Genomic DNA, 23,991 nt, shown 5'->3' with positions numbered 1-23,991 from the left:
GTGCGGCAACGATAAGCTAGCCAATTAGTGGAGGTAGTACGACGTGGGCGCTTGCTTTATTGAGAAGCTTCGAGTCAATCTGCACAACCCTACGAGCTTGGCCCACGTGTAGGCGAAACTCTGGCGGCATGAGTTGCTCCGCGAAGCCGAACGATGCGCATGTTGGCTCCAACATCCCGCATGTGAGCACAACAGGTCAGGTCCCTGCTAGTTTGCTCGCTCCCTAAATTTTGGAGTCCTTGTAAAGACCCTTTCATGAACCGATAAAGCCACAGGCGGAATGTGCGACAGTCGACGTTCCTAGGTGTTCCTGTAAAAGAGCCCTCGTGCAGCCTGCCCTGACTTCTCCACACTAACTACCAGCTATCTGGCCAGCACCTGTACATTCTTTTTGTATCTGATAGCGTTAGCCACTCTTAATCTGTCTGATACCCAGCATTGTTCCTTCTTTCGCATATCTTTCTGTAGCTTCTAGCGCATTTCTACGATCAACGCCTTGTTTTGCTTGTCTGCATAATGTTCTCCGCCGATCTCTCTTGGACGGATCCGAATACAGAAAAGGTTGGTGAGCGAAGAGAACGAATCGCGAAAGAGCGTTCGCTGCACTCCACAACACCTTCCGTGACCAGCTCTAGGAGCTCGATAGCTTCCTCTTTCGCCGATGACCGACAACTGTGGTGGACGTCAAGCTTCCGAAAAGCCAAAAGTCTAAGACCGAACAAAAAGGCAAGACCTTTGACGAGTCGCAGCAATGTCACAGACGCCTCGCGGCGAGAATCCACCTGTCTTCGCTCTGTCGAGACAGAACCGAACCGGGAGTTGAAGGACCCATCACTACAACCGAGTTGGACGTATTCTTCTACCTTATCCGCAACTCTGCCGTCCGGTGCGCCTCTAGATCCTCCAGCACCTGAGTTCGAAGTGCCTGAATTAGAAGGCGACTTATCGTCTCGCGGAGCCAACTCTACAGGCTCTCGATCCTCACGTAAATTATGTCTGTCTCTTTGTTGTGTCGCAGCACTGACCGAACTTCCAAGATGAGCGACGCTGGAGCCTGAAGCCTTCCCCCAAGGTTCACATCGCTGATGAGATCGAGGAGATCTCACCACGCAGTCCTCGCTCTTTCATCACTCGCACAGCACAGCGGAGTTCCATATCTGCGCAATTCGACGATATCGCCACAATCACTCCGACCACGTATCATGACAACAAAAAACAGTCAGTACTCACCATCGTGCAACCGCCACGCTGAGACTTACAGTGTGACAGGCACCGCTCCATGAAATCTGATGGATGTATGGGACTCGAGCGCCTGAAACTGCAAGACCAACCTGAGCAAGACGTGGCACTAGTAACACCTATCGAGACACATCGGTCGCACGCCAACGGCTTCGCATCTTCGAAGTTGGCACCATGGATACCTCCTAACGACTGGAACATCTTGCAACCCCACGGTGCCGAGGAGCTGCAAGAAATTGAGAAGCCGCGAAAGCAACGGAAGGAGCTGCCGCCAACACCCGTATTGGATGGGATTACGATGGCTCAGAATAGCCTGCTGGAGCTCACGAGATTTCAGCGATTCATCCGGCGAATGGAAAGTGCGGGTCCAAAAGTCATTCTTGATCGGCTCAAGGAAGAGTGGGATGACCCTAATGACGAGGAGACCAACGAAGAGTTGCATCTGGAGAAGCGATTGTGGGTGCTGTAAGTCAGGCCCGCCGACGTACCCAGACCATTGGCCGGGACCGTATGAGACACGCATTGACTTGTTGCAGGACTGCATTCCAGCTCCAAAACACGGGAAGGCTACAATCGAATCCGCAACCGAAGTGTAACACGGGCAAGATTCTCGAGATGTACGGTGATCTAGGTAAGTGACACCTGGATGATACGACCGATGGTTTAGTTGACCGTTAGCAGCGGAAGTATATCAACTCTCTGCGATGCATCCAAGACACAAGGTTCAATACCTGACTACTGAACCTCAACGACCGATGCCGCTACCAGGAAATGTGTCGTACACTACGGTGTCACAGCTAGGTCTTATTCCATGCCCTTGGCCAGATGCGACGTTCTCCCGCATTCGTGCCTCGACGCTTCCCTCGCTGGTGCCGTCATCGAAGTTACCGGAACTGTTACGCGAATGTCACCGCTTGCTTGCGCCTGGAGGGGTGCTTGAGATTAGGATCATGGACGCTGCACCCGTCCGGAAAACTGCTGGTCCATTGTTGAGAGCATGGATTGAGGACCGACTGTCGATAAATTTGGAGAAGACTTTCCGTTGCTCAAAGCCTTGCATGCTTTTCCCCGGTTGGATCGCTGATGCTGGCTTTGAGCTACCCAGGGTCGAAGGCGTGAACCAGGTCATGCAACTACCGTGCGCTTTCGACGGATCCTGCGTTGACGCGGAGCTCCAAATGCTCGTCGGTAGAGCGCTTTGGAAAGACATTTGGGGTCCATACGTTGATGTTGATGAGACCTCCGATGAACCTCAGTTTTGGTGGGAGGTAGATGAGATCGTGGAGGAGTGCTTGGAACACCGCACGGTGTTCGAATGCGGAGCTATCTTCGCCTACAAGAAGTAGCCATATGGTAGAGAAGTGTTACCCTGGGTGCCGAGGCCGACTGATCCAGGATATACGAGTTGTGGGATGGCTATAACCGGGCTCGTTTTGGGGGATGCGCGCCAGGTCGCGTTATGAACTGAGGCGGAGTTGTATTCTGTACCATGATACCACGTCCTAGCTGTTGTTCACAATCAATGATTGAACGCCTGACGGAATTAATAGCATTGACAAGGTTTCCCATGACCGCATTGAGATGTCGTGCATCAAACCAGGGACCTTCCCCAGAGCGTTATCGTGTTCTAGCGCCAACACGTGAGCGCCCGTTCCCGCGTTTCTAGATCTGGACCCTCTACAATCCCGATACCACGACTGCGAGTCCGTGCGACACCTCCCGTTTCATCAGCCTCGCTCGCTACAAAGTCAGCTAGCAACACGTAAGTTCTCAGCTCACCACCTTGCGTTCTTCCTTCTCTACGTTCCCTCTTCTCCCTTTCTCCAGTACCCACGTCAAGCAACCGTAAATCCACCACAATGTTCAACAAGCTTGGCACTAAGATCGCTCTCCAAAGGGCCGGCTTGGGCAACGTATCGCTCCCGTCCTTCCCGAAGAACGAAAGCAAGGGCGGAGAAGGAGGAACAGGCTACGAGTTCTCGAATCCCTTCGCAAACGTACAATGGGGGAAAGCGTTCAGCTCGTGGCAGGCGCCCGCAGAAGGATACCCAGTCGCTGATCCCCCGACGATTGGTATTCGCGCTCCGAGCAATTCGAAATTGAGATTCCCTCCTATCGATGGCAGACCCTGCGTGATTTTGTTCTTGAGATTTTGCGGGTGCCCTTGTAAGTTTTACCTGAGGAGTAATGGCTATGGGAGAAAGGGAGCTGACAAAGATAAAGTCACACAGAAACTCTTCCTCCGCATGCGCTCCCTCGCAAACCGCCACACGGGCATCCACTTCATTGCCGTCTCGCACTGCACACCCGAAGCGACCGCCGCATGGACGAAGAAAATCGGAGGCGCTTGGAATGTCGACGTGGTTATCGACGAGCAGCGCGAACTGTACGCGATGTGGGGGCTGGGCATGTCAACCTGGGCTCATGTGCTAAACCCGCGCAATGGTATCAATCAAATCAAGCTGAGCAAGCAAGAAAATGCCGTGTGGCAGCCGGTAGGCGAGGGCGGCTGTAGGTGGCAAGTTGGGGGCGCGTACGCCGTTGATGACAGGGGAACGGTGAAGTGGGGTGCGCCGATGCAGAGTGTAGACGAGGACGTCATGCTTGAAGATGGCGTGAGAGCCTTGGGCTTCTCTGCGGCTGCACCAGGAGTATTCTGATCTATGTGCTTGGACATGGTGCTTTGGGCTTTGCGAGGCGTTTGTGTAGGGAGATATCCATGCTTTTCCAGTAGGCGAATTCAAATTGCAGTCAGGTTCTCGTGCTACTACTCATGGATCTGGCGGTGGCGTAAAGCGTAGAGGCGTAGCTGAAGACTTCGCATAGTCCTGCTGCTCTCATGGAAGCCACAACAGCCGCCCTCAATAGCACTGTCAATTGTGCGTGAGATCATCGACATCTCACGACCTAAGTCTTTTTTCAGCGATTGATTAACAACTGTCCTCTAGGGTTATCTGCACCATGCATAAAGGTATCATGCATACAGTGTGGAATTACCAATGAGAGCAGTGATCACGCATTCAAGCTCTCTCAATGCTTTGAATCATACACTTTCTCGCTATATGCTACAGTACAAGCCAAGCACATGTGCACTCCGCTTTTCCAACGATTCCGGAAACGCCATCGGAAATGCTTCTTCGTCCCACTATCCAACTTCAATGCGTCTATATATAGTACAGCTGGTTTACATGATCAATATACATACAGATGCAGACTTCATCTCGAGTTCCTGCATCGCCGTAGGCGATGTAGGCGACACTGCGGCGCATACCTGGCCTATGAAATCCTTGGCTCTTGATTCGCACACAGCATTGTATGTTCCCGATATAAAAGTAATGCGTGACCAACGAGTGAAGAAGTCGAGATTCAACTAGAGGTCCCAGACAGCAAGCATCACGAGCCCCTGCTGCGCTTAGTTGTCGATTCGTTCTCGTTGGGTGTCGATGGTTCGCCTGCTACTGCCTCGCCGAGCTCGTGTTCCATCCATACTGCCCATGCATCGGGCTTCTCCGTGGTGCTTTGTTTGCGAGGCTTCGCATTTTGAGGGATTGATCCTGCGTTTGGACTCTCGAGGAAAGGCGCTATCTCCGCTTTCGCAGCCTCGTTTCGCGCCATCGTCTTGCCAGACGTTGGTTCGCCGAGCTCCTGCTCTACCCACGTATCCCAAGGATCAACCTGCTCGTCGATGCCTTGCTTCTGAGACTGCGCATTACCCGGAGTCGAGCCTGCTTTCGATTCTTCGAAGAACGGTGCTGTCTCAGCCTCCGCAGCTTCACCAGTTTTCATATAGTCAGATACCGCGATAAGAAGGTTATCAGCGGTGAACGCTGGTGCAAGGTAGCCTTTATCTGGTCGCACCACATTCGTCATTTCCTTCACCGACTTGAGGATAGCCTTGCGATTGTAGCCACGTCTGATCACGTCGCTGAGGACTGTGTTGAAAGCTGCCGGTTTCTGTGCAACAGAGCACAAACTGAGAAATTGTGCGTACGCCTTGGCTAGGACATTGGGATTAACCCGTCCTTGGATGTTCGCGATTTCTTCCCAGACGATCTGGCCGCCTTGCCAGTCGGCACGATGTAGGCAATCATCCAGTAAGCGAGACAGACTGAGCAAGTCAAGACCCCAGCCATCCTCCTTCATCTCATAGTAAATGTCCATTGCTCTTTCGAAACCGGCGAACTTTAGGACTCCGTACATGAGAGCATGGAATACCATAGGTGTAGGATAAACCTTTTGGTAGACCTGCGTCTCGCTGATGCGGACTAGGCGGTTTCCTCCCGCTTCGTTCACAGTAATGTCAGGTCTTGCCATCATCAATGCGTCGCCGGCACCTCGCATCTTGGCAACAAATTGACTGAACTCCACGGGCCTCTGCATTTCCGTATAATGATCAAGGATGGCAGCGCAGGTGATCTCATTCGGACGGATTTTACAGACGTACATTCCTTTGATAACATCATCGACGAGGCGAGGTTGGTCCCACTTTTGGAATCCAGTGAGAAGAATGTTGAAGGTTTGCAGGTTCGGAGCGGCTGATGAGATGAGTAGATTGTGGCATATCTTCGCCGTGGCTACAGCGATGTACTCAGGGCTTTTACGCTTGTCGTGATATTCCTCAAAAAGCTTTTTGATGGCCACATTCAGCTGCTTAGTGATGTGGTGGAAATCACCGTCATTGTCCTGAAGGTAACGAGGCTCTGCTTTGAACTTTGGGCCCGGCCTAATACTCGTTTCATCCTCAGGCCATTCCTCCTTCCTGGTAGTTTGCACAGCTCTCAAATTCGCCAAGATCTCACGTTTGACCTTTTGTGTTTCGTGGGACGTAAGATGAGCTACGCTGCTGATATGCTGCGACAGCGAAGCAAGATCATCGTCAGACGACAGATACGCCCTAGAGTGACCAAGTAGATGGTGGATCAGCAAACAGATTGAGAGCTCTTGTATGGCCAATTTTTTTTCGAATCTGCCTGTTGCGCAAGGCCTTCAAACGCACTCTCTCTAGTGCCCACAGAGACTGAGGAGGCAGATTGTATCGCGATCCTGGACCAGGACCAGTGCTGGCAGGCCAGTCGAGTAGAGAAGGCCCATCAGAGCGGGCATCTGCATGCAACAAATCCCACAAGACCTCTGGGATTACAAGCGTGTCCGATTCTATCTGCCGTTTTTCGAACACGGCATCATCAATCATGTCCATTCCAATCACCTTGAACACATCGTCCCATTCCACATCGCTAGGTATCGCTTCCGCAGGGCGCCCGGTGTCTCGTCCGTGTACATTGCCAGTGGAATTTCGGTCTGCAGGCGTTTGCAGCGCACGCAATTCCTCCCGTATAGTCTCGAATGCGGAATCCCATTGTTCGTTCCGGCTTCGCTTAGCCTTTGCGTCTATTGCAAGACCTGCAGCGAATACAGTCGTGTAGACGAAAGTCGACGTTGGGGTGCCAAAAACCCATGCGCCCTTAAGACCAGTGGCACCGGCGCGTCTAGTCACGGCGGGCGTATTCGCACTGCAGGATATGCATCTACAGGTACCCGGGGTGCGAATTGCCCGGGACCAGAGTGCTATCATTGCTACCGGGACATGCTTCGAGCTTCGTGCGCTTGCGAGGGGAGATGAGTATGGGTGTCGCGAGCGTAGACGCTCTGCCCGGCGAGAAAGGCCTCAATTGGGGAATCGTGTAGGATAGACTGGCCAGAATGGCTTCGAGCCGCCGATACAAGCTCGTCTGGAGGTTCGGTGCTGCCGTCGCGTGGTGTGATAGAAAACTTGGCTGACCTAACGCGCCTTTCTTGGCGGCGGAGCGGAGCGGAGCGGAACTTTAGAAACGGGACCCTCACTAGACACGCTCCTCCAGATCTGGGCGCAGTCACACGTTCATTCATTTAGGACAGCTCGTTTGAGGTGCATTTAGCGCATCGTCATCAGTCACGCCTGGGAACCCGTCTTTGAGATGCAGCGCTAGACAACGCCATCACTAGTCACAGGCAACCAAGACGGTCTCTGCGAGGTGGGTCTTGTCAGTTTCGGTACAATATCGCTCGTCGAAACATCTTTTCTTTCAATTTCTACCGGTCAGGTCAAGCTGATCAGACACTCTAAAGACAGTTAGATGGCAGGATGCACAGAACGACACACTGCTTCAGACACGGGTGATTACGCATGATCAGCCAAACATGCTTCTGTTCTAGTCACAATCCAAGCGACAATATCGCAGTCAACGGCTCCAGATCTTCATGAATTGGCTTAGAAATGTACAATACTGGACGACGTCATGGGAGTAGCCAAAATTGCCACGCTGCAGCGTCACGATAGGGATCCGCGACTGAAGAGCAACATCATGAGCCACACACCATATTACACGCACGAAGCGTACCAAAGCCTATACACCCATTATTGCCCGACGGTATTCACCAGGCCGTGAAGCACTAGGCTTGGAGACGCCTTGACATCAATTTCTGCGTCCGGCTTCGCGACAAACATACGCCTCACACACCCGGACAAGCCATGGATGCTTGCTGGACGTTACTTGTGCACTGGAAGGCTCTTGCGTGCGAGCCTTAATTCGAACAATCACATCTGACGATAATAGCAAATGGTCACAACGACTTCGTCTCGGAGCAGGTCTAGAAACCATTACTGCCCTTTGATCCGAAGGCGGCTGACTCAAGCAGCTAGATAAACCCTGATATTAACGAACCTGTCCTTTCTGAATGCTCGCTCGCTACACCCTTAATTGCGGCGTTGCCAAGATCGGTCACTGCAGTCTGCTCAGATTAACCGCAATCTATGCGGCTCGCTTCACGGTCAACAACTTTGCAAGCATCTTTCACACCGTATTATCAAGCTCGTATACAAGACGAGCGAAAACATTCCAACATACCACATCACCTTCAATGTTTCTGAATGATCTGCAAGCCGAATCTTGAAAATCCATGTCATGTTTTTGACGGATATATGAGGCAAGCCCGGTCATTCTGAGAGTGACCTCAGGTCCCACAGTATGATCATCTTTCTTGCGCTATTTAAAGCTACGATCCTCACTCCTCAGCACCTCAATCCTTCGTATTAATTTCCAAATGTGTATTTGCTGATGAGTTCAAGCGCACCTCAATCAATTTGTCGCTTAACTCCAATGTCTTTGCACGAAGGTACCGTAAATAGTACCCTTACAAATGAACTCGTATCAGAGCAACGACATGGCACCTGCAAAGCCGTTGCGGACGGTCCACCCATGGTTCTGAACGCACTTGCATAGAGTATCCCAGACGTTGTGATTGGTACAAGATCGGTCGAAGGTCTGGACTGGCGATGCACAATCAAGATCAGTCCAGAATATGGGCGCACGCCACCTGCAAGAGAAGATCCCGTCGTGCATCGATGCGACGAAACCCTGATCAAGACCCCAATGAAGAAATTGAGGTGTACGTTGGGCACTTGCATGACAGCGAAATCCTACCTTGCCATATCAACGTGGACGCAGCCCGTATTTGTGGTCCTGGGCACCTTCAGTTGTCCTGCTTCATTTGGGAATCCCGGGCGCCGCAAACATAGTACTTGTTGCCCAGAGCATGGGCCCAGCCCTTCCAGAGACACTATTGCAGACCCCACATCCCTGCTTCCATCAGCTTCGATACAGACCGTTAGGGTCGTTCACCCACATGATCGTCGTGCCACCCATGTACTTCCGCATCAGTCATGCTCGAGAATCGTCGTTGGGTATCTCCCCAATGATCGCCACCCTATCAGTTGCCTGCCACGCCTGCAATCTCTCCCTTACGAAAACCGTCTAGTCTCTGGCACGAAAGGGACACATTCTGGTGGATGATGCGGCATGGTTTATCCAAATTAGCGATACGATAATGGTTGCTATCAACGCAGTGGCACACACCACGTTGGATAGTTCATCATCCTTTGAAGAAGGTGGCAACCGAGGCTCTCCAACGCTAAGTATATGAATAAGGGTCTCGTCATCTCCTGGCGTCGATCGGAACCATACTGGACCCTCTTCTGCTCATAAGCCCTCTTATATACTCCCAGCTCTGTGAAAAGCTCTCCAGCTACACTAATATCCACTTCGCATATCGACACTGAAGAAGGACGTTATGCAGTACAGGTTGGTTTCGGTGATCGCTGCTGGCGCTATATTCGTCAATGTAAGCGGACTGCCTATTGCGCAACCAAAGGTATGGACCCTTAGCACTTGTCGTGCCATTTATTCCACCCTTACATTCGATACTAATGTCTCACAGGTGCAAGACGCTGTCAACGCAACTCCACTAGATGACATCTCCCTTGGACCGCCCAGCACTGTCATTACCTGGGGCAAAGATAAGCGAGACTCACTCGCCCCAGCAGACGATATACAGCTAAGCCCTCCTACGACTGTAATCGGGTGGGGTAAGGAGAGGCGAGGCGAGGCTCCGCCAGACAAGATCGAACTTAGCCCACCTTCTACCGTGGTCACCTGGGGTAAAGAGAGGCGGGATGCCAATGCACCCACTCCAACCGACAGCTTCTGGCTAGGCCAGCCGAGCTCCATCGTAACATGGGGAAAAGACAAGCGTGACGTGACTACTCCTCCGGACTTTGGTCTCGGTCCGCCCAGCACAGAGATCGGCTGGTCGAAGCGAAGTGAAACACCTCCTAACACCATCGAGTTGGGTCCGCCATCCACTCACGTTGGTTGGGGCAAGGGGAAGAGGGACTCAACGAAGCCTAACGATGACATTGAGCTCGGTCCTCCTTCGACAGTGATCACTTGGGGCAAAGAGAAACGTGATACAACCCCCCCTACCTTTGGACTTGGCCCACCAGACTCGACGATCGGCTGGGGCAAGGAGAAGCGCGATATAACTCCTCCCACGTTCGGGCTGGGTCCGCCAGACACGACTATCGGATGGGGAAAGAGGAGCCAGACTCCACCGGACAGCATCGAGCTGGGCCCGCCATCTACAGAGATCTCCTGGGACAAGGAGTAGACTGCTGCATCTTCCATTGGTCTGAGTACGTATACTACTGTTCCGTGCAATTGGGGACATCGTCTGACGTTGAGACAGTTCCTTGTTCTGCCGTCGTAGTATGAGAAAAGCTAGAAGAGGGGCAGTATGCTCGTATGTACAGCAGAGGACTTTATGTGATATCCGCACGTTACCATCGTTCTCCCATTATCTTGTAGTCTTTAGTATGTAATCGCAGTAGCATGATCCATACAAAACGATGTTTCGCAGTAACCACGAAGATTGACCCAGCTCTCTACATTTGCTATGCCTCTTGGAATGGTGCCTGGCGAAGATGACGAATACCACAGGGGCTTCGTTGCAAAGCGTCGCCTGATACGGACCCGGATATTGTTATTTACTTGCAACGTCGTCCCAACACAAGGCATGTACGAAGCAGCCTGCGGAAAGAGGTTTGTTGTCTTGTTCGAATTTTGGCAGCCTGGAAAGTGAAGTACCGTGGCGGTGAGCATGCGGCTGACGAGTTCGCGATAGATGGAGGAATCAAGACAAGGACCTCGGGATACCGGCCATCACATGACGAAATGGGTCGAAATGGGTCGAAGACGACTTGTTGCGTCTTGAGCTCGTGCGATGCGCTATTTCGACCTGCGGGGAACAATGTATGTGCTGAACCCCGCGTTGGTTTGCACATGATGCAATTCGACGCGATGCTGCCCGCGTACACACAATGTTTGGAAACACATGGATACCTCCTTGAGCCGATTCGGCAAGGTGGAGATAGGCTGTGACGCCTTAGGTCTCTAGTGCACGCGACTGGTCCTGGAGGTGGGAACCACGGTGATCCGCGAACGTCGTTGCCTGCGACCCTGTTCTCCGCGCAACAGCGGAACCACAACGTGTTCTTTATCGCCAGCAACGCTCTTAAAGCAGTGTTGAAGCAGTGCTGAATAGCAAAGGCGCACCGCAAGCACCACTGAAGCGTTTATTATCGCGAACAGCCCGCCCTGCGCCGCAGTCACGTGTGCACCATTGGCTGCTGCTCCTGCCCTGTCGTCTTACTGCCCAGATCGGTGCCGCCGAGACTTTTCGCCGCCTCCAAATCCACAACGTCTCTTCTACCCAGCCCTTCTTGTACATCAATTAGATTGCATCCACGACCACCCCATCTCGCACCACCACCACGCCCCTTGAACTGTACCCGTAAGTCAACTCAAGCGCTCGTCGCTCGCCGCACCTGCCCGTTGTTGCCACGCGTTCGAGAGCGGCTACCATGGGGATAACAAGCCTCGACCGCAACCTCGCACCTGGCGCTCAACACCGCCCGCGCAGCCTCGGTACACTGCTCGACGCTGCACACGCAACACGTTCACTCGAATAAACACCTTTCTGACATTGACCTCGCGCAGGTTCAGGAGCGTCACTCACCGCCTCCCGCACCCCTTCACATCGTAGCTCTACACACGAGCACACACCGCAATCATGGGTCTCACATTCTCGAAGCTGTTCGACAAGCTGTGGGGCAAGAAGGAGATGCGCATCCTGATGGTTGGTCTCGACGCCGCCGGAAAGACCACAATTCTATACAAGCTCAAGCTTGGTGAAATCGTCACCACCATCCCCACTATTGGTGCGTGCACTCCGATCGCCGCAATGATCGGGCGGCATCGCTGACATCGCAATCTACAGGCTTCAACGTCGAGACCGTCGAGTACAAGAACATCCAGTTCACCGTGTGGGATGTCGGAGGCCAGGACAAGATCCGCCCCCTCTGGAGGCATTACTTCCAGAACACCCAGGGTATCATCTTCGTCGTCGACAGCAACGATCGCGATCGTGTTGTCGAGGCTCGTGAGGAGCTCCAGCGTATGCTTAACGAGGACGAGCTCCGGGACGCCATGCTCTTGGTCTTCGCCAACAAGCAGGATTTGCCTGTAAGCAGACATTGACGGACTGCCATTCATTGAAAAGCGACTAACGCGACCCTAGAACGCCATGAACGCTGCTGAGATCACTGACAAGCTCGGCCTCCACAGCCTCCGACAACGCGCTTGGGTATGTTGACCCACACAGATCGCACCGAACTCGCTGACAACTGCTACAGTACATCCAGTCCACCTGCGCCACGAGCGGAGACGGCCTGTACGAAGGTCTCGAATGGTTGAGCAATTCGCTCAGGAAGGCCGGCCACAACTAAGTCGAAGTCCCGACCGCCGCGTGACGACGATGCGGCCTGCCACCTTGCCAAGGTCTGCCCACAATGCGACCCAGACAAGCCTCTCTCATCCCCCGCTTACCATCACCCCTTAACGACCTCGGAAGAACCTCTACAAATGTGTCTGTGCTTGCGTGTTATTCAGATCGGATGGTGGAGCGGACAGATTTCCTTTTCACCACTGGAGTTTGTGAACTGCCATGATCGCTACATCATTAAATGTCACGGATTGTTTGGTGGTTCAAATCGGAAATAGTCTACCGGGTACTCTAGAGTGCTACTATCCAATTTGAGCCTTTGTTTTGCTATATATCGCTGCTCTTCAGGTTTCCTACGGTTGCGTGATCCGTCTTTCATTGTGATCTCAGAACTCATATCTTCAAAATCGGGAGTATAGCATGGGTTGCAAGATTGTTTTCATTCACAACGAGCATATCGTAAGTCTTCTATATCATGCCGAATGCAGATCATCCCAGTGAACCTGAACGCCCAATCCGCTTATGCGACCAATTTCTCATCTTATCGACTTCATCTCCAACGATACCGGCCGTGACGTTTTCCACTTCGGATCAACTTTCGGCTAACCATTCCAGACGGCAGCTCTTCCAACCAAAGTTAACCGGGCCAAAAGAGTTGGGTCTTACGCTGCTACGCCTGGCGGCAGACCAGCTGAAGGCGCACCCTCCTTTGAAGCCTGCGCGGCCTGAGGTGGCGGAGGCAGCAAACCCTTCACCAGCCAAACGTCAACGAGCGGCTGCATAGGCTCGATCTCCTTATCGGTGATGAGGTTGAACAGCTTACCCACGTTGATAAAGTGGACGAAGCACGTGTTAAGCTCCTTGTAAGCACCCGCGTGCCAGAAAGGGTCAAGCCAGTGGCCGTGGTAGATGTGCGCGTAGCAGCGCATCATCTGACGGTAGATGCTTTTGATGTCAGACTCAAAGGTTTCAGGGAAGCCTGAGCTCTTGCCAAGCCATTCGCGACCGGATAGCTGCGAGAGGGGAGCGTTGATGCTAGTTGGACCGAGGGGCTGGGGATTGGATGATGGGGTCATAGAGCCGGAAGCGTAGCTTGAAGCGGAGTCTGTGAAGCGGGCGGAGGTGGTGTCTGTGGGAAAGATGGAGGGGTCGGTTATTTTGCCTGAGATCCATTTCTGGACGAGGTTGATGTATTGGATGGCGGGGATCTTGATGGGCTTCTTGTTGTTGTCGAGCCATGTGTAGGTGTGGCCGCTTGCCGACATGGTCGGGCACACTTCTGGGTTGCAGCATGGCTTCCCAGTCCTCTCGTCCGGAACCTTTATGATGTTGATCATCTGTTCCAACAAGCGATACTGCTCAACGACTGATCACGCGAGTCAGTAAAGGCCACGTGACCAGATAAACCACGACGTACCCTGGTGTGCTAGCCATTCACCTTCCTCAACAAGGTTGGGCTTTGCAGCCAAAGTCATAAAGTTACCTCGAACAATCAAAGAAGAGTACTCCTCGCGGAAAAAGAACGGCGGCCTGCGCGAACCAGAGGGAACCCCCTCTTGAGGTTGGCTCTCGAAAGACATGGCGGAGGACAATGCGGGGGAATGGGGCATAGGCGGGAAACTTGGTGTCTGGCCTGGGGCCGTAGAAGGCGAATAAGGCCCACTAGTAGTTGGTGAAGGCGTGCCGTTACCGCCTTTGCCCTGCTGATTGTTGCTCTTGTTGGAACGTCCTGCCAATCCTTGGCGTCTAGTAGGAGAAGTTAACAAGCGGTGCAGGTATGGAGGGGAGATACGAAGGGCTTGGGTTAAGCGAGGAAGGTGGCAATCAGTGAATCTTGGAGGAGACACAGAGGGTGAGACACAGAACAGCGCAGCTGGTGAAACAAAGGTCGACTGAGCGATCGGGGAACGCAGACGCATTGCTGCAAGCAATTGGGGGGAGATCCATGCCAAGCACGAGATACTTACACGCTGGAAAAAAAGGACGCCATGGCCGGCTACAGATGTGGTGCGGCGGTCGAGAGGGGTGCAGGGGCTGTATGCACTTGATCCGGCGGCGTGAACAGTGTCTGTGAGGAGAGAAAGATGAGTGTGGACGCTGACGATACGCCTCGAATGGCCGCCGCCGTGTCGAGAAGGGGCGGCAGGGGAGCCAGCGCGCCTCCAGGGCGGAAGACGGGCTAGACTGCATCGGGACAGCGCGAAGCTCATTGTCGGTCGTTGGTCGTTCAACTTTCTCCAAGCAACGCATCGCCGCTGCCTCACTCACTCCTTCGTTAACTCCTTCGCCTCGACCCTCCGTTCTCACTGTCGCGATCGCATCTTGCTCAGTAGACCATTTGGCACCATTGGTTTTTCCTTCGGCGATCGGCTCAACCACCGCGACAATGAGCGACCTGTCGAATGCGCCGTCTGAGGACGAAGACTTCGCAGGAAGCGCGCCTGTAGCAGAAGAAGAGAACACTGGCACACCTGCAAACGTGGAGGACGACGATAATCTGGGAGACGATCTCTTTGGCGATGACGACGACGCGGACCAGCAGCCTGAGTGAGTTGCTCTGGAGCTTGTTTCCGTGCTGCGGCGCTGACATTACATACAGACAGAGAAAGCTGGACGATGAAGACCTCGATTCGGGCGACGATGAGGGTCGCAACGACCGCGCAGCGCGGGATACGCCTGATGTCGAGACGCAGAATCAGAACTTCACCTTCGAGGACGCCGAAATTGCGCGTCACGCCGTACCTGAACCCACCGACGGCGAGCTCTATCTCCTCAAGATCCCAACCTTCATGTCCGTCGATCCGACCGCTTTCTCCCACAAGACGTTCCAGCCTCCGACAACGGACCATCATTCAAACAAGCCCGCGTCAGACCACTTTTCTGCTTTCAATACCGCCATGACCACAATCCGATGGCGGCATTCGCCATCAGATCCCTCAAAACTGCAATCAAATGCACGCATACTGAGGTGGTCGGACGGCTCTCTCACACTGCAACATGCCAACGATCCAGTCAACCAATACGAAATCAGCGCGCAGATGCTTGCGCCTCCACAGTCCAACCCTGTGGTGCCTACACCTACCATGATCACAGGAAAGCGGAGAGACGACCACAACAAGGAAAGCTACACGTATCTCGTGGCACCTTGCGAAGGACCTAACGTCTTGCGCGTGACGAATAAGTTGACTACCTACCTGTCCGTTGCGCCAACCTCAAATACAAAAGACTCAGCATTGGAGAAGCTGCAAAACGACCTTGCAGCCGCCGCGTCCCGTGGCCGCGATGACGCCAACCAAGCCATCTCTTTCATCGACGTGAGCGAAGATCCTGAACTCCGCCGACAACGCGAAGAGGTGCAATACAAGGAGAAATTGAAGCAGCAACGAGCGAGAGAGAAGCATGCGGTCAGAGAGCAGGAGCGAAGTAATCGAGTATTGGGTAAGCCCAGGAGTGGCTACGGTCTGGATGCCGATATGCTCGAAGGTGGCGAAGGCCGAAGGAAAGGCGGAGCCAAGAAGCCGCGGGCTCAGGCGCGCCGTGGACACCAAGACTGGAGCGACGATGAAGACGATGCTTACGCTCGACGCGGGGCCAACAAGGAGGATGAGTACGACGAGTCGGACGACTTCATCGCTGACAGCGACGAGGAGCCAGAAGTCGTGGAAGATGATGAGGATGACGATGATGGGATCATTGAAGAGCCACGGAGCCGGAAGTCAGGGAGCCCGAAGCGGAGCAGGGGCAATGATGATGATGAAGATGACGATGTGGTCGCTCGATCGAAGAAGAGAAGAGTAGTCGTGGATGACGACGAGGATGATGAGTAAAACATGCGAAGGTATCTCGGCGGTCATTGCTTCTAGTACAACTAAATCATGAACATGCCCCCTGGTAGTTGCGAGCCGTCTCGATCCTAGAGACCAGGAGCGGATTGGCACGGTATCAGGAGTTGACAGAGACAATACGCTTGGGCACTATGGGTAGATGTTTTTTCACGCGGCTCGCGTACTGAAGACCATCTTGTGGAATCATTTACTTGTTGCATAGCCTGGAGTTTGGCTGTTGTGCATCGAATACTAAGTTATATCATGGATATTCAAAATTCTTGAAACGTTTTACCAAAGCTTTCCAACTTCAATCCCATGTGTATCTGGAGCGCAGAGATCTTCTGATTTGGGGCAAAGGGAGGGGTCTGTGTCACACATCCCACCTGGGCAGGGTAGCACGCGATACTTCTGATTCAGTTCTCAAGCGTACCTTCCGTGGCAAGGTGCCCCTTCTCTAGAATCTTGTACCTACTACTCTCACCAGAACTGGAGGCAGGAACCCTCCACAGACAGTAACCCCAGATGCGGAGTGTGTCTTCCTCACCTGTGCGACTTTGGTTTCACACACGCTCACCGTTTCAAAGCTCGACTACCCAAAATGGACCACCTTGACGAGATCGAGAAGCTTTCCAACCGAATTGCTAGTATGTCAAATATCCTTTCCAACGCTCTTGCTCACGCCCATAGGACACGCGCACGTCATCTACGGCGCCGCCTACCCCAGCGCACACACCTTCGAAGTCGTGACCACCTGCTATCCACGCGAAGCACCGGGTGACGCCGGCGGTAAGCATAAGGCCATGTACGAAGTGGATTTGTCCCAGCTGAATTATCTCCCCATACAGGGGGCGGGATGCGAGAAGTACCCAAGAATGATTTCTACACTGCCAAGCTCGTCGCCTATCTCGGTGACAACTTCAAGAACTGCCTGGTATTGATACAAAGCACTCCGAGGCCGTCGGACAAAGGCGCGATCGAGGCGTTGTGGGGGGATGTTCAGGCTTGTATGCTGGAGATACGACGTAAGTTCATTGCAACGTTGACATGAAGCTCAGCCACATGATCAGGATTCGGGCAGAGTTAGTCGATGTGTTACCTGATCTAGAATAAAAAGGAGGACAAAGACATCGCTGACAGGAAACAGCATTCACTACAGCGGACGGCAAGACATGGCTCAGGCCGCGAGGATAATGGTACGACCACAATCCGAACACGACCCTCGTCTGGAGTCGTTCGCAACAATAATCCCGCAATATTCGGCGGCAGTTTCTTTATAGCTTTAGGTTTGCGGATAGTACGAACCGGGCATCTATTATACAGCAACTTGCCTACAACATCAAATTTCCACTACAGTGTTTCCTTCAGTATTTAAATATTTCCAGCAATCATACCGTCTATTTTAGAATGACTTAGTATTACCATACAGCTGTGAAGCCCATTTAGCTCGCGGCTTTGCTGTCTCCACTACTCAGCATCATAGCCGCATCAGGGCTCTCTAGAGCGGTGCCAATCATACTCGCATTGATATCCTGTTTCTCCAGCATCTTCAAGGTAGCCAATTCCCGCTCGGCAGCAATCTCCATACCAGCTCCCGCTGCGGCTTTGAGACCGTCCGCCATCGAAATGGTGACTTGTTTCATTGCCTGCATCGTATCTCCACCCGCAAAACAACCTTTAACGCTTGTCGAATTGAACATCGGGTTGACTATCCTGATATGTCCACCCAAGGCGGGATCCACGCATTCCACTCCCAACTGATCGATCAGATCCTGTGATTTGTTCACTGTAGCTGATTTGTGTGCAATGAAGCCAAAAGTGAGCGTCTCGCCCTCTTCGAATTCCACTGTGACGCCTTCCTTGTGCGTGGGACCATTGTTGATGAGTCGCTTGATCCTCCTCGAATCGACCTTCGCGCCCCAAGCTTCGCAAATGCGCAATTGCTGCTTGATCGCCGCATTGACCGGGACAGGGCCGTTCGTCAGTACTGTGACGCGCGAATCAAAGTTCAGCGTCATATTGGTGAAGTGTGCCGTCTTCGGACTGCAATCGAGGACACCAATCGGTGTACCTCGCTGCTCAAACCCGTCGCACGCAAGACACTGATAGATATGCTGCGGCCAATTCTCCTTAAACCCCTCAATTTCCGGAAACACATCCCTCGACCCAGTCGCAAGAATCAACTTTTTCCCCTGGTAGCTTTTTCCCTCGCTGTCAGTCACCTCGAAGCCCTCGTACTTCTCCTCTCCTAGAAGCTTCTTCTCGGCTTGCGTGACCGTGACTTTCTCGAACCAGACGCTGGGGTAACGCGATGTGATCTGCTCGCGGGCTATGCTGCGGAACTCGTAGGGGTTGACGTGGTCGCGCGAGGGAACGGTGTGCATGTGTTTTATGCCTTCGTTCCGATAGGACTGTGAGTCGAAGACTATGGCTGTGGTGCGCGTGCGGGCGTAGGCTAAGGAGGCGGCTAGGCCAGCAGGGCCGCCGCCTATAATCAGGGCGTCTACTATCTGGGGGCGAAGAGGCATCTTCACTTATAGTTTTCGGTTGAGTGAGGCTTTGTTGGATCTTGAGGTGATAAGATCCTTGAAGCTGAACCTCTATAGCTGGGAATGCTGTGATGGAGATGATTTGGAGTGGTGGTTGGTATTGTGAGGATGCACAGCGCATGCTTTTATAGAAGATGGTAAGCACAACGGGAGCTGGCGAGATGAATTGTGAAAGCATCCGAGACAATCACTCTGTGAGCACCTTGTTCGTAAGTCTTGCGACTTACGAGCGGTTCAAGATGTCTCCGAAATATCTCCACGCAAATATGTAATGAACGGTATCATTAAGAGCGGATAAGCTTGCGAAAACTGGAGCTTAGTTTTCATGATCTGTAGAATCTCCTGTTCCGTATCGAAGATCTAGACGAAAGAGCGTGAGCGAGACGAGCACGAGGTTAGAAGGTCGTGTGAGTAGTTCGGACAGTGTACGCTAGAGAAGTCACCGTAGCCAATCGGGCGGTTTCTAACCTTTCTCTTCTTCTGGAATACACTGCAGCTCCACAATCATCATAGTACTTTCACTTGAATCGTGCGTGATAGAGAGCTCTCATGCGTCCTCGGGAGACGCTTCCCGGTTGATCTTGACGCTTATATGCCAGGTGCTTGGTGGGCACTGTTCAGGTCTGCGACCGCAGTGGTGGCCGAGTTCGATCCCGATATCTATGACGGATAAATATCTATCACTTCGAAATGCGACAATATAGCAACACCGTAGAGTGTACAAGTGCGTAAGAGGAGCAAAGGGTGTGGGTCGTGATCTGAAAAGCGATTGAATTGGCGCTAGCCGCGCTTGGAACATCAACGTCAAGTGACCCTTTCCGGCACTGCATCATGGCACTGCTGAACTACACTCGGCATCGGTTTCCTTTTTCGCAGCCTGCAGTCTCATTGTGAAGCCTCAGTCACCCAGCGTTTGCGGAGAAACATGTGGCACAGCCACTCGCAAGCGGACAGCAGTCTCCGCTCTGAGACCTTCTGCCTACGGTGTGCCAAAGACTCGCGTGACCAACATCATGGACAAATGCAAGGTGCCTGGGCAGGGCACGAGCCCTCATCACACGAGACTGAGAGAAAGAGAACATCATAGGCAATAGCTCCGCGTCGTCTCGTTAGCTACAATCCCATTTCCTTTTCGTTGCTAAAAGCATGAATGAACCGTTACGACCCGCATCGCCCGCGGAACGACTGCCATCGTATTATGACGACCTTTGCGACGAGGAGATACAAGCTGCTTTCCGGAACTTCGACGACGAGAGAAACTTTGATCTGTTCGACAGACAGACGCGCAATCCGCACAGTAACAACTTCATTATCGACTTCGGCGATGATGACGCATACTGTGCTTTCGACTTAGGTTCACATTCCGTCTCTCGGCTACTTTCGGCACCAAGGCCGGCAAATCTGCACACAAGATGGATCAATGTATGGGTACCGCATCTGCAAAAAGATGTGCTTCACGTTCTAGCCAAGCACTACGATTTCTCACCAAGATTACTGGGCCTGATGTGTTCTGACCCGCTGTCACCACGTTCGAGTGCCTTGCATGAAAGCCAGAGCTCGAACACGCTTGAATCAATAAGGTCGCGTAAGTCTCACCGGTCGAGGAAGTCCGCAGCGTCAAAGGAAAAGGAGGGATTCGATTCAGAAGAGAGCATCGGTATGACTGAGATGATGCATTCAACCCAGCTTGATATGGTGCGAGGCCTGAGTCACTATCACATCGTCAACGAGGTTTGGCACTGGTCAACTGTAGATTGGGGTCGACGTTGTAAGCTCTCTTCCCGATTTATCAACGCTCTTACTGATATCCGTCCAGTTGTCAGTATAGGGTATAACTCGCTACACGATGTTCGCACCAAGAAGCTACACAACCATGACGACGAGGTTGATAAGAGCCGGGACATGCCTTTGGCTAAGCGTGTCTGGAATTGGCTTCTTCTGACTGAAGATAAGACCGTCATAACCATTTCCGAAGATCCTTTCCCATTCACCAAGGGTAATCTGCAGTCATCCGAATTGAAGACACTGTATACCGCACGTAGGAATCTGGTGAGCGTCTTCCGACAATTGACCAAAGCACCCACGCCATTACGTGAGGCTTCCCTTATCATGCTACCCATTCGACATCGCGTAGGAAATAGCGATGAGGAGACCGCGCACAGGCCGACTGATGCGCCTGGTCTCCTTTTCTATTACCTTTTTGAGGACTGGTATACGACGTACAGTCTAGTCACGCGTCGCGAACACGGTTATGCTGCTGAGCTGGATCGTCTTGTATGTTCCCCATGCTCAAATTCCCGTTACATCTCGCTAAACCTACGCTAGAGACGAGAGATGCTGGTCCGAGCAAATCTTGAGCACGTCGATCAACTACACCACATTGGCTGCCAACTTTCGATCCTCAAGCGCGTCTACCTGGCCTACGAGATGATCATCGACCGCGTGCTTAAGAAACAAGAGGTTACACTTGCATCACTGAAAAATTCTCACATTGTCTCAGGCGTGGAGTCGTTGGCTTCTTCCATACCAATCAACGCATCAGGACCACAAGTCCCAGAAGCGGATAGTCTGCTAGGAGTGTCCCTCAGCTCGGCTTCTCGAGTGAGGTTCGAGCGCTTGAAAGACAGGATTAAGCTGTATGCGCTCAGCGAGATCCAAGAGTGCATTGATCAGAAAGACTCTCTTGTCATGATGGTACGTGACTTGCTATTCGATTACCTCCACGTTCGCGACTTTTGCCGCTAACTTTACCACCAGAACTTTAACCTCATTGCCATAAAGGAGTCTTTCAGCGTCGAGCGCCTCACTAGAGTCACGCTTCTTCTCGCAAAAGTGACTATGGTATTCATGCCTGTCACGCTCATGACCGGGTATTTCTCAATACAGTTCGCGGGCGTGGAATTCAGCGTCAAGAGTTATTGGTGGGCATTTGCATTGGTTTTTGCAATCAGCATGGTGCTATTGTTTCTGTTCAGTGTCTTTAGCGGCACGTTTGAGATGAAGATGATTACGAGATCGTGGAGTCGCATCATGTTTGATATCAGCAAGCGCTGGCTGGCGCATGAGAGGAAGCAAGGGAAGATGGTTTGATACCCTCTCCGATGTTAAGAGACGAGTGAGTACGTCACAGGAGGAACGCTGTGGCATGATATACCAGATCGTAACTCTATGCCCATACTGAGCCCTGCGTGAGCTCAATATATATCACAGATCCGAAGTCGATGACACTCGTGATCTCGTGTCATGTTTTGGCGCTCCAAAACAACGCCAACACTAAGAGTGGCCGTTGAGACTGGGTTTGTGGAAACCCAACTCAACGATTGTGAACAGTTCGGTCGTCTAGTTTAGCGTCCAACTAAGAAGGCTGCTCTTTCATCCATGGACTTCGTTGCGTCTGACTATTCAGAGTGACCGTCGGATCAGTGTCTCGATACCAGCAGAAGGATCCCACCTCATGTATGGCCTTGTCACCCTCCCCGCGCCTCTTCGTACCAAGGCATGCTGAAAGGACCGAGCGTCTCTTCGATCTTGTTTAGATGTAGTGCCCGCAGCGGGGAGCTCTCGTCGTCCTATCTTGCTCACTCAGTTCTGAGGTGGAATATTAAGTCACACATTTCTACCGGCCATGAGCTTCCTCATTACCCCAGTTACTCAAGCTATCCTGTATCAGGGCTCGTACAACTTATGGTCGAACGGGTTTTGGAAGGAGCTTTTCGACGATGTTGGTGACCTCTTTGATCTTGGCAATCGAAGTGTCGCTCAGGTCCTTCCTGATTGCCTTATGGCCCCCTCGTTAACCTCACCGCCAAATGACACTGAATGCATATACAAGGCAGCTAGCGGAGAGGAGTTTCTCACCATCCGCGATGTCGAATTCTATGGCGATGATGCGCTGGTCATCTGGGTAAACGACAGGCGAGAGAAGGACAATTGAGCCCTCAACACGGATCTGATGGAGAAAACTTTTCGTATCAGGCTTCCGTATACTTGTCATGAATCGTTCAGAAATTACAGAAGGGAAGATGCGCTGTGTTGTCACTGTTGTTGAAGGCGTTGTCATGTTGCAGTGCAAGTTGGAGACGAGGCGTAAGATCCCTCATGCGTTGTTTATCCAGTCATCATCATAGACAACTCTCCAGCCACAAGGGTATCTATTCATATATCCTGAGGCTCAGCTTCATAGTCGATCCCCCGCCCTGATTTCGAGATCGCTTCCGAAAAGGTAAGCGCATTCCAAGGTTGCTGCCGAAATGGGCCGCATGACGTAGGTGTTTGCTCAAACCAGCGCGGTACCTTTCACAGCTCGCGTCCCGCCTTTAAATCCACCTTGCCCGCACTGCTCGCCCTTGACACGCTTACGACCTCTGACACCTCCTTCAAAACCTGTATAACACTGTCATTCACCCTTCTGAAAATCCTCCAGCGTAAATATGGATGTGAGTCGTGGCAATGGCTGATGAAAGCGACTAGACTGCTGACAGTCGTGTGCCAGGTCTACTACTTCTACTCCTATGGCACCGCTGCCTGGATGGCCCTACAAGCCGCTCCTATGATCGCTTCGCCGACTATGATCACGGCGCTTCTCTCTCCAGAGGTTCGAGAGCCCTCGAGTACGCACCAAGATTACGAAGGATAATCGCGGCTCCCGCTGACCTCTTACCCAGCTCTGGAAATCTACTTTTCCCGTCAACTCGGTTTCTCCCCTTCTCGCTATAGGCGCACTGAATATCCTTCTCACGGGCTCCGTGCCGCTGTCTAGTAGGCTCACAGAAGGTACTATGACACCTCATGTCTAAGTCGCGCATTCGGCTGACACACCGCAGGAGCCACTACGTCAGCAGCGGATCCCAAAGCGCCTTATGCCCTTCCCACGCTCACAATCACGTCCTTTTTCCACGCTGCCCTCGCCTTTTACGGTTATACTATGTGGACCGAGACCGGCGTTTTCTCGTTTGCGCTTGGTACGATTGGAAGTGGCTTCTTCTGTGCTGTTGCGCTGTGGTGCATCTTGTTTGCAAGCAGTGATGGACGTATCAGCCGTAAGACAGGCGCCGATAAGCGTACAAGCGGATTTCCCTTCAAGAACACGCAGGCACATTCAGAGCAGAAGAAGGGCAGGTAAAGCGCTCGACTACTTCCGATCAGACGCACTTTTAGGGTGGAGATGCGGAGGACCAGCCTTTGGCAATATGCTATTAACTATGGCGAATGGATGGTATGATTGG

General features: G+C 52.4%; 11 protein-coding genes across 11 annotated transcripts; 8 read left to right on the top strand and 3 right to left on the bottom strand.

The window, feature by feature from the left end:
• Positions 1 to 516: 516 nt before the first annotated feature.
• N0V89_006124 (uncharacterized protein) lies at positions 517 to 2,585 on the top strand (the record flags this gene model as incomplete). The annotated part of the gene is made up of 5 exons (XM_056214895.1): positions 517 to 985; positions 1,038 to 1,218; positions 1,270 to 1,704; positions 1,776 to 1,870; positions 1,921 to 2,585. The coding sequence occupies 5 exons, from the start codon at positions 517 to 519 to the stop codon at positions 2,583 to 2,585; spliced, it is 1,845 nt and encodes a 614-aa protein (XP_056072162.1).
• Positions 2,586 to 3,098: 513 nt separating this feature from the next.
• N0V89_006123 (uncharacterized protein) lies at positions 3,099 to 3,899 on the top strand (the record flags this gene model as incomplete). Its single annotated transcript, XM_056214894.1, has 2 exons — positions 3,099 to 3,405; positions 3,463 to 3,899. The coding sequence occupies 2 exons, from the start codon at positions 3,099 to 3,101 to the stop codon at positions 3,897 to 3,899; spliced, it is 744 nt and encodes a 247-aa protein (XP_056072161.1).
• Positions 3,900 to 4,632: 733 nt separating this feature from the next.
• Positions 4,633 to 6,811, bottom strand: N0V89_006122 (uncharacterized protein; the record flags this gene model as incomplete). Its single annotated transcript, XM_056214893.1, has 2 exons — positions 4,633 to 6,090; positions 6,236 to 6,811. 2 exons carry the CDS (start codon positions 6,809 to 6,811, stop codon positions 4,633 to 4,635), a joined length of 2,034 nt encoding a protein of 677 aa, XP_056072160.1.
• A 2,534-nt stretch (positions 6,812 to 9,345) lies between these two features.
• On the top strand, positions 9,346 to 10,221 carry N0V89_006121 (uncharacterized protein; the record flags this gene model as incomplete). The annotated part of the gene is made up of 2 exons (XM_056214892.1): positions 9,346 to 9,426; positions 9,493 to 10,221. 2 exons carry the CDS (start codon positions 9,346 to 9,348, stop codon positions 10,219 to 10,221), a joined length of 810 nt encoding a protein of 269 aa, XP_056072159.1.
• A 1,461-nt stretch (positions 10,222 to 11,682) lies between these two features.
• ARF1 (Arf GTPase arf1) lies at positions 11,683 to 12,397 on the top strand (the record flags this gene model as incomplete). Its single annotated transcript, XM_056214891.1, has 4 exons — positions 11,683 to 11,830; positions 11,890 to 12,134; positions 12,190 to 12,255; positions 12,305 to 12,397. 4 exons carry the CDS (start codon positions 11,683 to 11,685, stop codon positions 12,395 to 12,397), a joined length of 552 nt encoding a protein of 183 aa, XP_056072158.1.
• A 658-nt stretch (positions 12,398 to 13,055) lies between these two features.
• Positions 13,056 to 13,973, bottom strand: N0V89_006119 (uncharacterized protein; the record flags this gene model as incomplete). The annotated part of the gene is made up of 2 exons (XM_056214890.1): positions 13,056 to 13,759; positions 13,811 to 13,973. The coding sequence occupies 2 exons, from the start codon at positions 13,971 to 13,973 to the stop codon at positions 13,056 to 13,058; spliced, it is 867 nt and encodes a 288-aa protein (XP_056072157.1).
• Positions 13,974 to 14,779: 806 nt separating this feature from the next.
• Positions 14,780 to 16,220, top strand: LEO1 (Paf1 complex component; the record flags this gene model as incomplete). The annotated part of the gene is made up of 2 exons (XM_056214889.1): positions 14,780 to 14,940; positions 14,993 to 16,220. 2 exons carry the CDS (start codon positions 14,780 to 14,782, stop codon positions 16,218 to 16,220), a joined length of 1,389 nt encoding a protein of 462 aa, XP_056072156.1.
• Positions 16,221 to 16,818: 598 nt separating this feature from the next.
• N0V89_006117 (uncharacterized protein) lies at positions 16,819 to 17,268 on the top strand (the record flags this gene model as incomplete). Its single annotated transcript, XM_056214888.1, has 3 exons — positions 16,819 to 16,864; positions 16,908 to 17,006; positions 17,066 to 17,268. 3 exons carry the CDS (start codon positions 16,819 to 16,821, stop codon positions 17,266 to 17,268), a joined length of 348 nt encoding a protein of 115 aa, XP_056072155.1.
• A 391-nt stretch (positions 17,269 to 17,659) lies between these two features.
• On the bottom strand, positions 17,660 to 18,745 carry N0V89_006116 (uncharacterized protein; the record flags this gene model as incomplete). The annotated part of the gene is made up of 1 exon (XM_056214887.1): positions 17,660 to 18,745. One exon carries the CDS (start codon positions 18,743 to 18,745, stop codon positions 17,660 to 17,662), a length of 1,086 nt encoding a protein of 361 aa, XP_056072154.1.
• Positions 18,746 to 19,912: 1,167 nt separating this feature from the next.
• Positions 19,913 to 21,856, top strand: N0V89_006115 (uncharacterized protein; the record flags this gene model as incomplete). Its single annotated transcript, XM_056214886.1, has 4 exons — positions 19,913 to 20,534; positions 20,583 to 21,040; positions 21,092 to 21,460; positions 21,524 to 21,856. The coding sequence occupies 4 exons, from the start codon at positions 19,913 to 19,915 to the stop codon at positions 21,854 to 21,856; spliced, it is 1,782 nt and encodes a 593-aa protein (XP_056072153.1).
• A 535-nt stretch (positions 21,857 to 22,391) lies between these two features.
• On the top strand, positions 22,392 to 23,888 carry N0V89_006114 (uncharacterized protein; the record flags this gene model as incomplete). Its single annotated transcript, XM_056214885.1, has 5 exons — positions 22,392 to 22,670; positions 22,950 to 22,988; positions 23,359 to 23,376; positions 23,431 to 23,539; positions 23,590 to 23,888. The coding sequence occupies 5 exons, from the start codon at positions 22,392 to 22,394 to the stop codon at positions 23,886 to 23,888; spliced, it is 744 nt and encodes a 247-aa protein (XP_056072152.1).
• Between the last annotated feature and the right edge of the window lie 103 nt (positions 23,889 to 23,991).

Source organism: Didymosphaeria variabile, assembly GCF_027946475.1.
Source record: "Didymosphaeria variabile strain IMI 356815 chromosome Unknown scaffold_4, whole genome shotgun sequence".
Taxonomy (NCBI): Eukaryota; Fungi; Ascomycota; class Dothideomycetes; order Pleosporales; family Didymosphaeriaceae; genus Didymosphaeria; species Didymosphaeria variabile.
Note: the sequence above shows the minus strand (reverse complement) of the source record. Positions and strands in the feature narration are given on the sequence as shown.